Here is a 16,074-nt window from a genome sequence, read left to right on the forward strand (position 1 = left end):
CTCTGAGACCTTGTTGGGTATCAAGAACAAGACAAAACTAGCTGAAACGAGTCATTTACTATTTCCCACATGGCAGTTTCTTTTCATTGTTGGTAGATATCTGGCCACCCAGACTCACAACAACTCCCGGACTTCTGCCCCATTGAGGTGTGCACATCGTTTTTGTTACATTGTTAGCTAACCCATTTACAGGATTTCCCCAAAGAATAAGTGACCTATTATATTAGAGTCTAAATTGTTATGCATGCTTTTAAATTACTGTAATATTTGTAAATGTAGCACCAATTTCCCATTACTCAGTAAAACAATCATTTTTCCCATGTTCTTAACCATATTGACTGGGTGGGTGTCAAATTAAAATTGCAAAACATTTCACAGAGCTTAGACTAACTGCTGTTGGAGTACTGGTGGAATTCCACCTCCAATTCAAAGGGAATCCTCCACGCCTAAACCGGCCTAAACTCACTCAAATGCAAAGTGTGACACGGTCACAGAAACAACCAATCAGAGCAGACGTGGGTGTCGCTGTAGTACTATAAATTGACCAGGTGAGACAGGTGGCAGGTTGTGATGCACCTGTACTGGACACAAAATAGAACAGAGTGAAAGGCAAATTCATCTCTCAGCTCGAAGCAGAGGAACAGATAATACTGAAGAAAAGCGAGATCCAGATTTTTTTTTTTTTTAGCCATTTATCAGACTGAAGAGACCAGCTGCCAATCCAAGGACCAGTCTGTGGGTGAGCATGACGATGTTTGTGCCACAGAGCCTCTCTCCACCTTCATGTGGGACCCAGTACCCCAGTCTGGGACAGGAGTCTCCAGAGTTCAGCCTGTACAGCGACAGCTTCTACAGCCCTCTAGCCGTGCCTAGCCTGCAGCAGGCCACCCCTCCTGCCTATGACCTGGGAGACTACACCAGCCCTTCTACCAACCCTTACCTGTGGTTCAATGGCCCAGAGCTCAACAGTGTTCCCTACATAGAGGGACCCACGGGGCCAGCTTGTGGGCCCTATGTGCCCCAACACTGCAACATGCAAAGGCCCTATCTGGGTGCTGATGGGCCGGGGGTTGTGGTAGGGGACCTGAGCTGGTTTTCCATGCCCTCTCAAGAAGAGCTGATGAAGCTAGTCAGGCCACCCTACTCCTACTCTGCCCTTATTGCCATGGCGATCCATGGGGCCCAAGAGAGACGGCTCACCCTGAGCCAGATCTACCAATATGTAGCAGACAACTTCCCCTTCTACAACAAAAGCAAGGCCGGGTGGCAGAACTCTATTCGCCACAACCTCTCCCTCAATGACTGCTTCAAGAAGGTGCCCCGAGATGAGGATGATCCAGGTAAGAACATTTCCTTAGTTTAAAAAAATTGGTCTTAATTTCAAGGTGTTCCAAGAGAAATGTATACATTTGTAACCTTTAGAAAAATGGTGTAATGTGTCTCAGACAGATATTAACTCTTGCCCAACTATGTGAGAGCCAATCCTTAACAAACATGTCTTATGTGTCTCCTTATAGGCAAGGGTAACTATTGGACCTTGGACCCCAACTGTGAGAAGAGGTTCGACAATGGCAACTTTCGTCGCACGAGGAAGAGGAAGTCTGAATCCCTGCCTGGCGACGGGGGCTCCTCAGGTTCTGAGTCAGTAGAGTCCAGCCCCAAACACCCCAACAACATGAGTGACGTGTCCAGCTCCTCTGACCGCGGCCCCTCCCCCATCTCCTCAGCTCCCTCCCTCTGCCTGAACAGCTTCCTGTCTCAGATGGCTGAAGTGGGGACGGTATCAAACACAGTAGAGGCAGATACTCTCCACAGACCCAGGCTGCCTATAGAGGTACCCCAACAGTCCTCTCCGTCCCAGGGATACGGCTCCTACTCTCCCAACGCTACAGTGGCTCACTGGGAAGTCCATATGTCTCATCCGCAGCACCCTACCATCCCTTCCTCCCCTCCCCTCTACCCTGGGGGCTACAGGGACTCTGTCCGCTCCCTGCTCAGCAACCAGCTATACCCAGCCTTGGACTCAATACTTTACCAACAGGAAGGCACAGAGGTGTAAAGCACAACTGATAGAGCCACTCTACTCCATAGGGCAGCCTGCCTTTGGGCAAACTCTCACTACAACATCTTCCTCAGCAGAGAATTAAACTTCACTGAACTCATACGAAAGAGGATGATTTACAATGTTTTTTCCCTCTCTCTTAATTGATTGTATGAATGTATATTGTTTGCTGTTCCATATACTGTCTTTTATAATATGAACTCAACTATCTGTAAAACATTTGAGGGATTCTTGGATTCAAACCATTTTTAAAGTGGGTTTTGTATGTGATGTACGTAAATGTCCTGTCATCAAGCTTTTTACTATTTTTTAAAATAAAAAACAATAAGAAATTCTCACTGCTATTTTTCTGGGAGTATTTATTGCATGAAAACAGATTTAAAGAGGCAAATACAGATTATGGTCACACTTCAAAACATGATTAATTCTGAAATAACTATTTAGGATGGTACATTATATCATGCAGTTTGATCAAGATCTGATTGCCAGTGCTTTTGCTTGAGATAAGACAAGTCAAGCTCCCATTACAGTCAATGATCTGAGAGACGGGGTGTGAAATGAGGGAGGCAAAGAAACCGTTAAACACTGAACGGGAGGGGGACAGGTGAGAACCAGGGGGAAAAAAAGATATATGCAACAGAACTTGTTCCTCAAGGTTGCCCTCTGCTCCCACTTACAGCTACAGCCCCCTCTCCTCACCTCTATCTCCATTTATTTGCCCCTCTTGGGTTCAGGGTATAAGCTAATGCCTCTCACCATTAGTCAGCCATGCTTTTGGACACATAATAACCTATTTAACAGAAATTTCATTTTAAACTATATGAACAGCACACCTAAAAGCGTTAAAAGATTATTTGCAATTGTGTGCTATTTCCCATGTTGGTAAAAAAAAAACAGCAAGTAATGCAGGTGTAGAAGCACGGTGGCTAGGGAAAACTCCCCAGAAAGGCCAAAACCTAAGAAGAAACCTAGAGCGGAACCAGGCTATGAGGGGTGGCCAGTCCTCTTCTGGCTGTGCCGGGTGGAGATCATAACAGAACATGGCCAAGATGTTCAAATGTTCATAAATGACCAGCAGGGTCAAATAATATCCACAGTAGACTCATTACATACAGTATACGGCATGTAGTTATTTTGCTTGAACTATTTGCTTTCACTCCGTCACAATGTAGAAACTGCTGACTGCAACATTAAAATGTCACACCTCCAATATTCACAAGAGCTAAAAAAAACACGTCACCTCAACAGATTCCACTGAGGAGGTCAGTAAGATGCTGAGGTCAACATCTGTAGCCCAACGCTTAGAGCCGTGGGAACTCAGCACCCCATTTCTCCCTCTGAGTAGCAGTCAGCAAAGGGGGACTAGAGAACATGCTTGAGGAACCATTCCCATGTGTATCTCTGGCATGGAAGAATCTGTGGAGAGGCACGAGAGAAACATTGAGTGAGAAATTGAAGGGAGGACTGGGGAGAGATAATGATCCACTCTACAGGCCTCAGCGCCCTCTAATCCATCGCTCCTCTCCTCACCCCACACCTCCCCTGTTACTACTCAGTCTGGAAGGTGAGTGAAGGGGAAAGAGGTTTCCCTTAACATGGAAGCATGATCACTTGTCTTAGTGGTCTTGGCTGTGTGATAGTCACAGGTATAATCATTCGCCTCTGTTCTCTACTTTGATGCTTCCTTTCCTCCTGGGCTCCTGAGTGGCGCAGCGGTCTAAGGCACTGCATCCCAGTGTAGGAGGTGTCACTATAGTCCCTGGTTCAAATCCAGGCTGTATCATATCTAGCTGTGATTGGGAGTCCCACAGGGTGGTACACAAGTGTTGTCTGGGTTTGGCTAGGGTAGGCTGTCATTATAAATAAAAATTTGTTCTTAACCGACTTCCCGAGTTAAATAAAACAATTTTTTAAAATCCTTTCAGAGAAGTGTGAATGTTTTTTTTTGGGACAAATATCAGTACAGTATGTCTTTGTCTTATTATCCAAATGAACCCTCAGGCGTCCAATCACTCTGTCAGCGCATGACAACAGCAGCCTCATCATTACCCAGTCAAAGCTGATACGTGTGGCATGTGCCACACATCTCTAACTACAGCACCATCGCCGCCACCACCACCCCACCCACATTCTCCAGTGACCCCATCCTCATGTGTTTTTATTGACACAATACTATCTTGACTGGATGAAACAGCCCTCCCCTTTCAGACGTGTCATAAAGAGGAGATTAATACGTGACCAGCGATCACAGTAAGGGTGCCCTGTGTTTACAGTCTTGTGCCTCTTCAACTGTTTCTGTCAGTGTTGCTTATGGGGAAAGATAGATTTATTTTGTCTTTAGCTTCCTGCATGACTGTAGTGGAAAAACCAGCTCAGGCTCCCTAAGTATAAAAATAAATAAAAATCTTAGCCAGGTCGATTTAATTAAGGTAAATACAATTTCTCTACATAAACGATTAGAAATAATATAATAATCAGATAAAAACCCAATATGTAAATTAATGTCTCTTAACAAGTCAAATAGATCAACAGCTGCCAGGCTTAATGCCTCCTGTGTTTGACATGTGGAATGTGCCGGTGGTCTGTCTCTAGTTCACAGCAGGGGCACGTCTGAGGCCAAAGGGGGCAGACGGCATCCTGAAACCCCCTCTACCTGTTCACTGTACACGTCTCTCTGCTCATCCACACGCTCAGTCTAAAACCAAATGGTATTGTTAAAAAAAGGGGGCGAATGGCACAGTGGATCACTTCTACCTGTTCAAATGCTTCTCTCCTGATTCACTGTCTTACATCAACATTTCTAGTGGCGTGATCCAAAATGCGTTTTCATCACTACCTCGTCAACTCAGGCAGGTTCTTCATTTTCATTTGAAAAGACCTGCTGTCATTCATTGACATGAAAAGGCTTTATCAGACATTATATTTACTTTTTTCTCTCTCTCCAGTTGCTTAAAATAACTTTGGAGCAGTATTGTATCCCAAAAGACAGTATTGTATCCCAAAAGACAGTATTGTATCCCAAAAGACAGTATTGTATCCCAAAAGACAGGGTTGAACGGTAGGACCGTGATTTATCCATGTTGTGTCCGACGCCTCATTTTTTGTTTGTTTTCAACTATCATCTCCCACTGCATTGACGTCCACCTGCACATGTATTGCGTTGTTTTAGGAAGTTACATATGATCTTCATGTAGGTAGGTAATTAATGAGTAATCATTTAAGTATATTACTGTAATATGCCACAGTTCATTGTACTAACCCTAACGTGAGTACATTCAATCCAAACCAGTAAACCCATTTGACACAGAGAAAGGTGTGCTACCATCCCAACTGGGTGAATCACTCAATGACTCTAATTACGTAGAGGTGGGGGAGAGCAATGTGGACCTTAATACAAAGACCCCAGCCTGGCAACACTGGAGCAATAATAACCCAGTCAACACTAATACACTGATAAGTCCGGCATGTGCCACACACACACACACACACACACACACACACACACACACACACACACACACACACACACACACACACACACACACACACTTCTCTTCATCGTATTGACCTTGCCCTGTCAAATGACACAAGCTTTACGTCTTTAGTGATACAACAGGGCAGGCATAATGCTATCGCTATCTGCCCTTGGTAAGATGGGGCACCCATTCAGATGAGTAAATCTGACGAGGTGCCTCACGTCCAACGACACAGTAAGTGTGCCTTGTGTTTACTGACACATTCCACATCAATAGGACAGTATTGTTGGTAAACACTGATGCTGATGGGGGTAGAGATGAACACCTCACTATGCCCTCGAGCTCAATGCTACAGGTCTGGAACAAACTGTTGGATCCACCCAAAGAAAGAAGAAGAGGGATTATTTGTTTGGTACAGTTCAAAATTTTTATGATCAGAGTTGAGTAAGAGCATCAAAGATATTAATGACATTTTAAGACATTTGAGAAAGTTGATTGTTATGACTTTGCCCAAGATAGTGTTATCTTATTGCAGGTATTTTACAAGAACAAAGGCCTCATTGGGGGATTGTTCAATAGACTGACATTAAACCCATATTTACATGATCTTCAGTTGGAATTTATGTCTCAAAAATATTGCTAAATTAATTAAACGTTTGTTTATATAGAGTACCAGTACCTGTCAAAAGTTGTACCATTTTCTACATTGGTTGAGAGAATGCCAAGATTGTGCAAAGCTGTCATCAAGGCAAAGGATGGCTACTTTGAAGAATCTCACACATAAAATATATTTTGATTTGTTTAACACTTTTTTTGGTTACTACATGATTCCATATCTGTTATTTCATAGTGTTGATAACTTCACTATGATAATACAACATAGAAAATAGTCAAAATAAAGAGAAACCCTGGAATGAGTAGGTGACTGGTACTGTCTGTCAGAACATTATCCAGTTTTGGCCTGCAGTGCTTTACCCTGGGAAACATGATCTTAAATGGTGGGATTGTTGGTACAATATTCCTCTTACCACAGATATAATCCTTGATACATTTGTCCCAGTGCCCATTCTTGCTATTCCCACAATTATAGCTCCAGACTATTTGCATAGGAATATGCACATTGCCAAAGTGGCACATTGCCAAAGCGGTACATGGGATTGAGAAAACATGACCTCAGTTGCCTGTCTAGCATTGCAGATGTTATATTAACTACTATGTTGTGTCTTACCAATTTCACTGAACTTATTGAACTTTTCCACTTGACTTTTGTTGTATTTTCAGTATGTTTATGTGGGGTGTACAAACGGTTACTCTCCACCACTTTTTTTAGACTCAGGCTAATTCTACTGTGTGTCCTCTGATGAAACCAGAGGGCTGAGGGGGTTTCTATGGCCCACTTTAAATGTTCAGATCACATAACAAAGGGCTCATTCATGTACACTGTCATGTACACTCTCTTGTGCACTTTGGGATTGTTTACAACTATTTCATTTCCAATATTCTATTATGTGCAGTATATCCATTATTTCCATTCATATTGAAGGTTAAGGGTCAATTTATAAAACTGAAAAGTGGCATTAGTTCAAATACTGTCTGATAAGATTAGAGGAAGGAAATAGATCACAACCAATGATTTATATATACACTAGATTACCATCTGGGAACTCCCCCACCATTGTAAAAACTATTTTGCAAGCTGTAGAAATACATTTATTAAAGGCAACAACAACAAAATACACATATATTCTATTACAGACACCTTAATGCATATGTTTTAATTATATCATTATATTGTATATAAAACATTTTTCTTAAAGAATCATTTTTGAGATAACTAATGTTACTGTGCCTACTACAACAAAAATACGTATATACATTTAATTGAAATACTGTACAATTCCATTAATTCTAATGGAGGACTGCTCCTTCTGGCCGACAGTTGGCTTCAAAGTCTCTCAACGACCAATAAAAAGAATCCGCAATCCAGGGTTTAGTAATGTCACAGTACTCATCTTGTGTTGTGTACAATCATCGACACGAATTTTAACATGTAGCACCTGTCACGCCCTGATCTGTTTCACCTGTCCCTGTGATTGTCTCCACCCCCTCCAGGTGTCGCTTATTTTCCCCAGTGTATTTATCCCTGTGTTTCTTGTCTCTCTGTGCCAGTTCGTCTTATATGTTTCCAAGTCAACCAGCGGTTTTCCCGTTCTCCTCCTTTTTCTAGTCCTCCCGGTCTTGACCCTTGCCTGTTTCTGGACTTTGTAACCGCCTGCCTGACCATTCGGCCTGCCTTGACCATGAGCCTTTCTGCCACTCTATACCTCCTGGACTCTGATCTGGTTTTGACCGTTTGCCTGTCCACGACCATTCTCTTGCCTACTCCTTTTGGATGAATAAACATTGTAAGACTCCAAACATCTGCCTCCTATGTCTGCATCTGGGTCTCGCCTTGTGTCATGATAGCACCAGTCATGGAGATTTACTCTGATAGAAACAGCACAAAATTGCACGTCATGCAATGCATGGCTCACCATCCAACTCTGCACTCACGCACGCTAGTTTTGTGCTTGTTCACTGGGCAACGTAGATACAACAATTACAATATATATAATATTTTCAACAATGTACCTGTTAGAAAAAGCACAAAATTGCACGGCTCACCATCCAACTCTGCACTCATGTACTGTACAAAATATACGAACCCCCCCCCCCCCCCCCACCCCACCGGACACAGTAAGTTGTTAGCTAGTACTAGCTGGAATTCTCTACAACAAAATGCAAAACAAATATGCACATAAAACCTCTGCATATTATGTGTGATGTTCTAATAACATTTACATAAATGTATCTAAATTGTATATTCAAATCATCACTCGGGAGTATAAAAATCCCTTTTGACGTACAGAGCTTTGCCACCAACAACTTACCTCTGGTTTGGTGCGTGTTTACTGGGACAATTCTAACTAAAAACATCCTCCCTCATAAGCAACCCACGCAAACCATCCAATAAGATGCCATGTTAAAGTAGGTGAGGGCAAGACAAAACCAAAAACCCATTGGCTTAGCAAAGTGGCAAGGGGAATCACGAATAGAACCCTGTTACATATACATCATTGATCACAACACAGATGACCTTTGGATGGTGCAAACTTGAGGACATCTTTGGACAGCTGTAACCAGTGTGAAATGGCTAGCTAATTGGCTGTGTGAGCTAGTAGTGTTTCAATTGGTAATGTCACTCGCTCTGAGACCTTGTAGTTGTTTCTCTTGTTCTGCAAGGACCGTGGCTTTTGTGGAGCGATAGGTAATGATGATTTGAGGTTGACTGTTGATGTGTGCAGAAAGTCACTGGTTTAAGCCCAGGTTGGGCCGAATAGAGGGACGGAAGCAATACTGTCATACAACAATGCTTGTCAGCTAATGCACACAAGCTAGATTCTATTGTATTTGGCAGGCCACCTCAAGATATCGCCAGGGGCACTGATGTAAAATTTGAAAGAACAGATAAGATATGAACGCTCTCACTTAGCATTTCCATTGAGATTTACTCACACACCAGTGTGTTGCCAGTGTTTTATGCTAATGCAGTAGCAGCGTGTGGATAAAATCACTGAGGAAGCCAAGCCAAGCCAGTAAAAAAAGCAATACAATCTTTGTTGTGATAATTGCATTGTTTGCTCTATAACCGATTTGTGCATACGCCACCATGATATACAATAAGGTTGTGACAACAAAAACAACAGTCACTCAGTGACAGGATAAATTCAACTACCCATACGTTTGTTTCATCACAAAACTGCTGTAACGGTTTTCTTGTGTCGAAGGAGAGGCGGACCAAAACACAGCGTGGTTATTATTCATGGGTCTTCAATAAAGAAACTATACATGAATAGACTAACAAAACCAAGAAATGTGAAAAACCAAAACAGCCCTATCTGGTGCAAACAGAGACAGGAACATTCACCCACAAAACCCAACACCAAACATGTTACCTAAATATGGTTCCCAATCAGAGACAATGACTAACACCTGCCTCTGATTGAGAACCATATCAGGCCAAACACAGAAACAGACAAACTAGACACACAACATAGAATGCCCACTCAGATCACACCCTGACCAAACAAAACATAGAAACATACAAAGCAAACTATGTTCAGGGTGTGACAGTACCCCCCCACCCCCCCAACCCCCAAGGTGCGGACTCCGGCCGCAAAACCTGAACCTATTGGGGAGGGTCTGGGTGGGCATCTGTCCGCGGTGGCGGCTCTGGTGCTGGACGAGGCCCCCACTTCACCATAGTCTTAGTCCGCCCCATTGTCCACTTCCGTGGCCTCCTAACCACGGCGACCCTTCTAAATGACCTCATTGGACAGAGGAGCAGCTCGGGACAGAGGGGCAGCTCGGGACAGAGGGGCAGCTTGGGACAGAGGGGCGGAGGCTCTGGCAGCTCAGGACAGAGGGGCGGGGGCTCTGGCAGCTCGGGACAGAGGGGCGGGGGCTCTGGCAGCTCGGGACAGAGGGGCGGGGGCTCTGGCGCCTCTGGGCTGAGGGACTCCGGCAGCGCCGGACAGGCTGGAGACTCCGGTAACGCTGGACAGGCGGGAGACTCCGGTAACGCTGGACAGGCGGGAGCACCTGTAGGGATGAGATGGAGAGACAGCCTGGTGCGGAGGGCTGCCACCAGAGGGCTGGTGCGTGGAGGTGGTACCGGATAGACCGGCCCGTGCAGGCACACTGGAGCTCTTGAGCACCGAGCCTGCCCAACCTTACCTGGTTGAATGCTCCCGGTCGCCCTGCCAGTGCGGCGAGGTGGATTAGCCCGCACTGAGCTATGCAGGCGAACCGGGTACACCATGCGCAAGGCTGGTGTCATGTAAGCCGGCCCAAGGAGACGCACTGGAGACCAGATGGGTAGAGCCGGCTTCATGGCACTTGGCTCGATGCCCACTCTAGCCCGGCCGATAGGGGGAGCTGGTATGTACCGCACCGGGCTATGCACCCGCACTGGGGACACCTTGTGCTTCACAGCATAACACGTTGCCTGCCCGGTCTCTCTCGCCCCCCGGTAAGCACAGGAAGTTGGCGCAGGTCTTCTACCTGGCTTCGCCACACGTCCTGTGTGCCCCGCCAATACATTTTTGGGGCTGACTCTCGGGCTTCCATCCACGCCGCCGTGCTGCCTCCTCATACCAGCGCCTTTCCGCCTTTTACCGCCTCCAGATCTTCTTTGGGGCGGCGATATTCTCCAGGCTGTGCCCAGGGTCCTTTTCCATCCAACTCATCCTCCCATGTCCAGTACTCCTTGCGCTGCTCCTGCTGCCGCTGCCTGTCACCACGCCGCTTGGTCCTGTTGTGGTGGGTGATTCTGTAACGGTTTTCTTGTGTCGAAGGAGAGGCGGACCAAAACGCAGCGTGGTTATTATTCATGGTTCTTTAATAAAGAAACTATACATGAATAGACTAACAAAACCAAGAAATGTGAAAAACCAAAACAGCCCTATCTGGTGCAAACACAGAGACCGGAACATTCACCCACAAAACCCAACACCAAACAGGCTACCTAAATATAGTTCCCAATCAGAGACAATGACTAACACCTGCCTCTGATTGAGAACCATATCAGGCCAAACACAGAAACAGACAAACTAGACACACAACATAGAATGCCCACTCAGATCACACCCTGACCAAACAAAACATAGAAACATACAAAGCAAACTATGGTCAGGGTGTGAAAACTGCAGAGCGACATCTGTCCGCTCAAGTCCACAAAGCAAATATTGCATGTAACAAACAGTTATGTCACCTGCAGCACGGTCAAGCAAGTTAAGGTTTTTACAGTTGACTCAACAACTACTGATTTAGGACAACAGAGTTACCGCAAGTCAGCTCAAAAACAACAGGAGCACTGTCTGCGCCATTCCAGCATCATTTCCATTTAAACATTTATCGAATCAACAAGGCTATTTAAACATTCATCAAATCAACAATGCTATATACAGTGCCTTGCGAAAGTATTCGGCCCCCTTGAACTTTGCAACCTTTTGCCACATTTCAGGCTTCAAACATAAAGATATAAAACTGTATTTTTTTGTGAAGAATCAACAACAAGTGGGACACAATCATGAAGTGGAACGACATTTATTGGATATTTCAAACTTTTTTAACAAATCAAAAACTGAAAAATTGGGCGTGCAAAATTATTCAGCCCCCTTAAGTTAATACTTTGTAGCGCCACCTTTTGCTGCGATTACAGCTGTAAGTCGCTTGGGGTATGTCTCTATCAGTTTCTCAAATAAAAACACACAGAGAGACGAAAGATAAATTATTTTATCATTTATATTTTTTTATTCATCAAATATTTGGGCAGCCTGGCTTCCCTTGGCGTCCAAGAACACATGCAACTGTGCTAATGTAATCTCCAGTGTAATTGTGTTTCAATAGCTCGGGTTCATTTCTGTTTCCATCTACGCAGGCCAGCATCCGTGTCTCACTGGGCCATGGATCCAGGGGACCTGCTCTGACTTAGGGCCAATGCCAGGCCAGCTGGAATTTAAATTTCAAAGGCTAACACCTTTTCAAAAGGCAACTGTCTTGATGACGCAGAGGTTGTTGATTCTGCTATACCCAAGAATTTAGTGGCACACTACTGATGCAATAACAATTACACTAGAGCTTACATTAGCAGAACACTAGCGACACAATGGTGTGGGGTAAGTCTTAGGTGGAAATGCACCGTTAAGGAAGTGGTAGACAGAGAAAAATGTAGGGGAAGCACTCCCTATGTGTTCAGTGTGTGTCCACTCCCAGGTCGCCTGCTTGTGGTCTTGTCCCAGCCTGCCTCACTTGTCACCTTGGCGGGCCGCACTGTGAGCCCCTATACGAACCACCTCGCCCCTATACCCATCCACTCGTCCCACGGGTTTCATTCAATGGGACGGGAGCACACAGGAGTAAACAAACACAAACACACAGAGAAACAGAGATGTTGGCGACTGTCGCCAGCTAACCCCCGCACCACAGTGTCCCTGTCTGAGGAGACGATTACATGTTTGTTGTCTGATGAGAGTCTCTGGTGACAGACTTTGTGACGGCGCTCAGATCCACTGATACTCCCTGTCTCTCACATCTTTCATTGCACCCAAACACATCAACACAGTCATCCATCATATCAAACCACAGAGGCGTTTATCCCCTGACAGCGTTTATCGCCATGTATACTGTAAGGTCATAGAGTAACAGCCAAAACCAAATTGCTGAGGGGCTCTGCAGATTCTAGTGATTCTATTTCTTTGGTAACAACCCAGCTAGCACATAATTATCTGAGAATCATATGTTTCTTAGAGCTTGGTTTGAGTGTGGTTGTTAACAGAATGTTTCCTCAAAGTTCAAAAATTGTTATGTTTTAATGTCCTCCAACTGGTTTGACATTGGGAATGTTCTTCTGTGGGAATTTCGGTACTCCAGCATAACGTTTCCTACAGGTTTGCTCATGGTTCTATTTAAAGTAATGTTCTCAGAAATGTTTCAAGAACGTTAAGAAACAACATGCGTCTTTGTGAATTTCAGTACTTCCACAGACCACTGCACACAAGTTTCAATGTGGTTCTATTTAAAGTCATATTTTTGCTACATTCTGGGAATGTTAGAAAAATGTTGTGACTTAAGCAATGTTCTCAGAACATTCAGAGAATTTATGGTTCTCTTTTATGTCAGTTCTTGGCAAATATTCTGTGAATTGTTAAGTGTGTTCAGGTGTGTTGGCAGGGACCACTAATTGGCCACACCAGGGGTGTATTCATTACAGAAACCGTTTACTGTATAAGAACCAAGCGCAAGAAAACAGAGATACGGGGAGCAACCTATCTGAATTTGTCCAATAGAAACTCTCATTTGCATTTTCCTTTTGGAGTAAATTGTTTCTGTTGCAAAACGTTTTGCAACAGAATCTTTTCTCATGTCTGTTTTCAAAGGGTTAAACTAAGAACATTAACAACAACAGTTACTGTATATTAAAAATATTGTTTAAATGTCCTAAAGTATATAAACTTAACTGTTGGAACCAAGACTTAAAAATAACTGAAGATGGAGGGAAAGTTGGAGCATAACTAACGAAATTACAGTTAAGAAAAATGTATGCTTAATCCAATAGTGACTCAATAATAATCCATGCTTTCCAGGAATGTTATCAAGTCAAAAAGTTATGGACGGAGCTATAAAGTTGTCTTTCAGAAGTATTACAATGTAAACATACTTTGAATCCATCTGCTTATTTCAAGACATGGCATATGGGGGTGTAGTGAGATACCCAAAAGGGCTAGATGATTCTCTTCTCATCACTCAATCAATTCGCCATCACACAATAGAAAAATCAAAATAATAATTATTGAAATATTGAAATAGCATGGGCGACTGAGAAAAATGAATTGGTACAATTTACGGCCAATTGCCAAAACAATAATGCAGGCACTAGGGATGGGTGATGTGAGCATGAGGGTCTGGGCAGATGATATGTAGTCGTTGTTTGTGTGCATCTGTAAGTTGTTGTTCGTATGTATACGTTTCTATCTGGAATGGGGGGGAAAAGGTCACAACCTTTAGAGAATGTTATTTAATTACCTTCAAATAACCTATCATTTCTGTTCTCAGAGCATTAATAAAACCTCCCAGGAAAACTTTCATGTAACAAAAGTAAAACATTCTCAGAACCTCCCTGCAACCTAAAAATGAACGTTGCCAGAAAAGGCTAAATGTTCACTTCTGTTCTCAGATCGTTCCCTCAGCCAATGTAAAACCAAAAACATACGTTCCCACAACTTCCAAGGAACCAAATGTGCTAGCTGGGAATCAACTGAGTCTGGGTCTTACAACACTCAGACACTTATCTCAGCACCTCACCATTGTTGGAACAGAGCCAGGAAGGGGGAACAGAGACAAACTGCAGGGGTAAACCCCATACCCACTGCCTCTAGGCCATACCGCCAGGTATCACACACACAAGTTTAACCTCCACAACCACTGTGCTGTTAAACATACCGAGCTGTCCAGGTACAGTAGATGGATTGGAAAGGCTCGGTGTAGATAATAATCACATTTCCCATTGACCTTTCACCTGTTACACTTTTCTGATAAAATGTCATCATACTGTCTGATAGCCTTTTGCTCACATCAGACAGAGACAGAAACAAGCCCTGACAGTCATTTTATCTGTAGCCAGCTTTCTATGGTCATATCCATTGCTTTGATCAGATTGCAAGTCAAGAGTGGAACTTTTCGTTGCACTCAGGTGTAAGGCTGTGGTGGTCACGAAATTTAGTCAGCCAGTGATTGTCAAGCAAATAACTGTCGGTCTCACTTAGCATCTCCTGGCTTCACACACAGCCTACAAGCCACTTGATTTAGACCTTTGGAACATCAACATTTTAAAAAGTTGAATAAATCCATGTAAAATAGCTTACACCTTCCCAATTAATCCATAATTTATTTTTTTGACAGGTCTAAAGAAGCATGATATTAATCAAATGTAGTCCATTTCAGAAGAACAGAATAGTAAACTCTGAGTTGGCCTTATGCTAGGACCTGATCTGGTTATGCCAAATGGCTGTGGGCTACACTAGTTAATTTAGCAGTCACGATTATTTTAGAATTACGTGGAATTATTTGAAAGTATGAAGAATACAACTGAACAGAGCTGAATGAAATATAAATGATATTTTGTGTTGACTGGCTAACAAAGAAACAGGTACTCCTATATACTTACCTTAGTTATTAACGTAACTTTAATTGTTCTACAAACGTTGGGCTATTTGTTTTGATGTTTAACACATTGTAAGGCTGCATGATGCGACTAATGAAAAAGTCGCCTGACAAGGCATGAGCTCTGCTTTGTGTTTTGCGGAGGCTGTAGACTTCCTTTCGGCTCGCATTCACAATTTGACAATCACTTGAAAATACCTCAAAAGGTGTGGCTGTAGTGCACCCTAAAATAGCGTGGCCGTGCGCGCTCCTAAGCACCTCTCAGTCACACGGCTATCCTTCATGTGATTGTCCTTATGTTCCCGAACCAATTCCGAGGTGCATATTGAAGATTTTGCAAGAACATTCCACATTTACTTTTCGTCAGCCAACAATATGAGTAGGCCTAACGAACAGCAAAAACACATCTATTCTATTCTGTGCAATAAATAAATATTCCAAACATAGTCTGGGACAGTTGTGGGATGAGAAAGATCCCAATTTAATACAACCACTAGCATACATGTGTTTTAATGCAATGTGGCTGACGCAACAGATCAGAGCATTTAGCTTTAAATGTTTCTTAAACTATTAGGCTATCTCTTCACATTATAAGCGTAGCAATGCGCACATGGCAGTAATGCTTTTATTATTCATGTGCATTTTTATGGTGAAAATTATCTTCCCCAAACGTGAAACTCACGCGCTGCTTATGTATGCCAGTTAGGCTCCCGTGTAAAGCGTATTAATGCGCTTAATTTGAATACATTATTTGGCCACTTTAACTGTGATACA

At 43.5% G+C, this 16,074-nt stretch overlaps 1 protein-coding gene across 1 annotated transcript; it reads left to right on the top strand.

Moving 5' to 3' along the window:
* The first annotated feature begins 581 nt into the window (after positions 1 to 581).
* Positions 582 to 2,381, top strand: LOC123999986 (forkhead box protein I1-ema-like). Its single transcript, XM_046306050.1, has 2 exons — positions 582 to 1,340; positions 1,518 to 2,381. Exons 1-2 carry the CDS (start codon positions 746 to 748, stop codon positions 2,057 to 2,059), a joined length of 1,137 nt encoding a protein of 378 aa, XP_046162006.1. The 5' UTR covers positions 582 to 745; the 3' UTR covers positions 2,060 to 2,381.
* Positions 2,382 to 16,074: the final 13,693 nt, after the last annotated feature.

This window comes from Oncorhynchus gorbuscha, linkage group LG16 (assembly GCF_021184085.1).
Source record: "Oncorhynchus gorbuscha isolate QuinsamMale2020 ecotype Even-year linkage group LG16, OgorEven_v1.0, whole genome shotgun sequence".
Classification (NCBI taxonomy): domain Eukaryota; kingdom Metazoa; phylum Chordata; class Actinopteri; order Salmoniformes; family Salmonidae; genus Oncorhynchus; species Oncorhynchus gorbuscha.

Coding starts and splice junctions, on each gene's coding strand:
- LOC123999986 (XM_046306050.1), top strand. CDS start 746: ATGACGATGTTTGTGCCACAGAGCCTCTCTCCACCTTCATGTGGGACC. Junction 1,341..1,517: donor CCGAGATGAGGATGATCCAG/GTAAGAACATTT, acceptor GTCTCCTTATAG/GCAAGGGTAACTATTGGACC.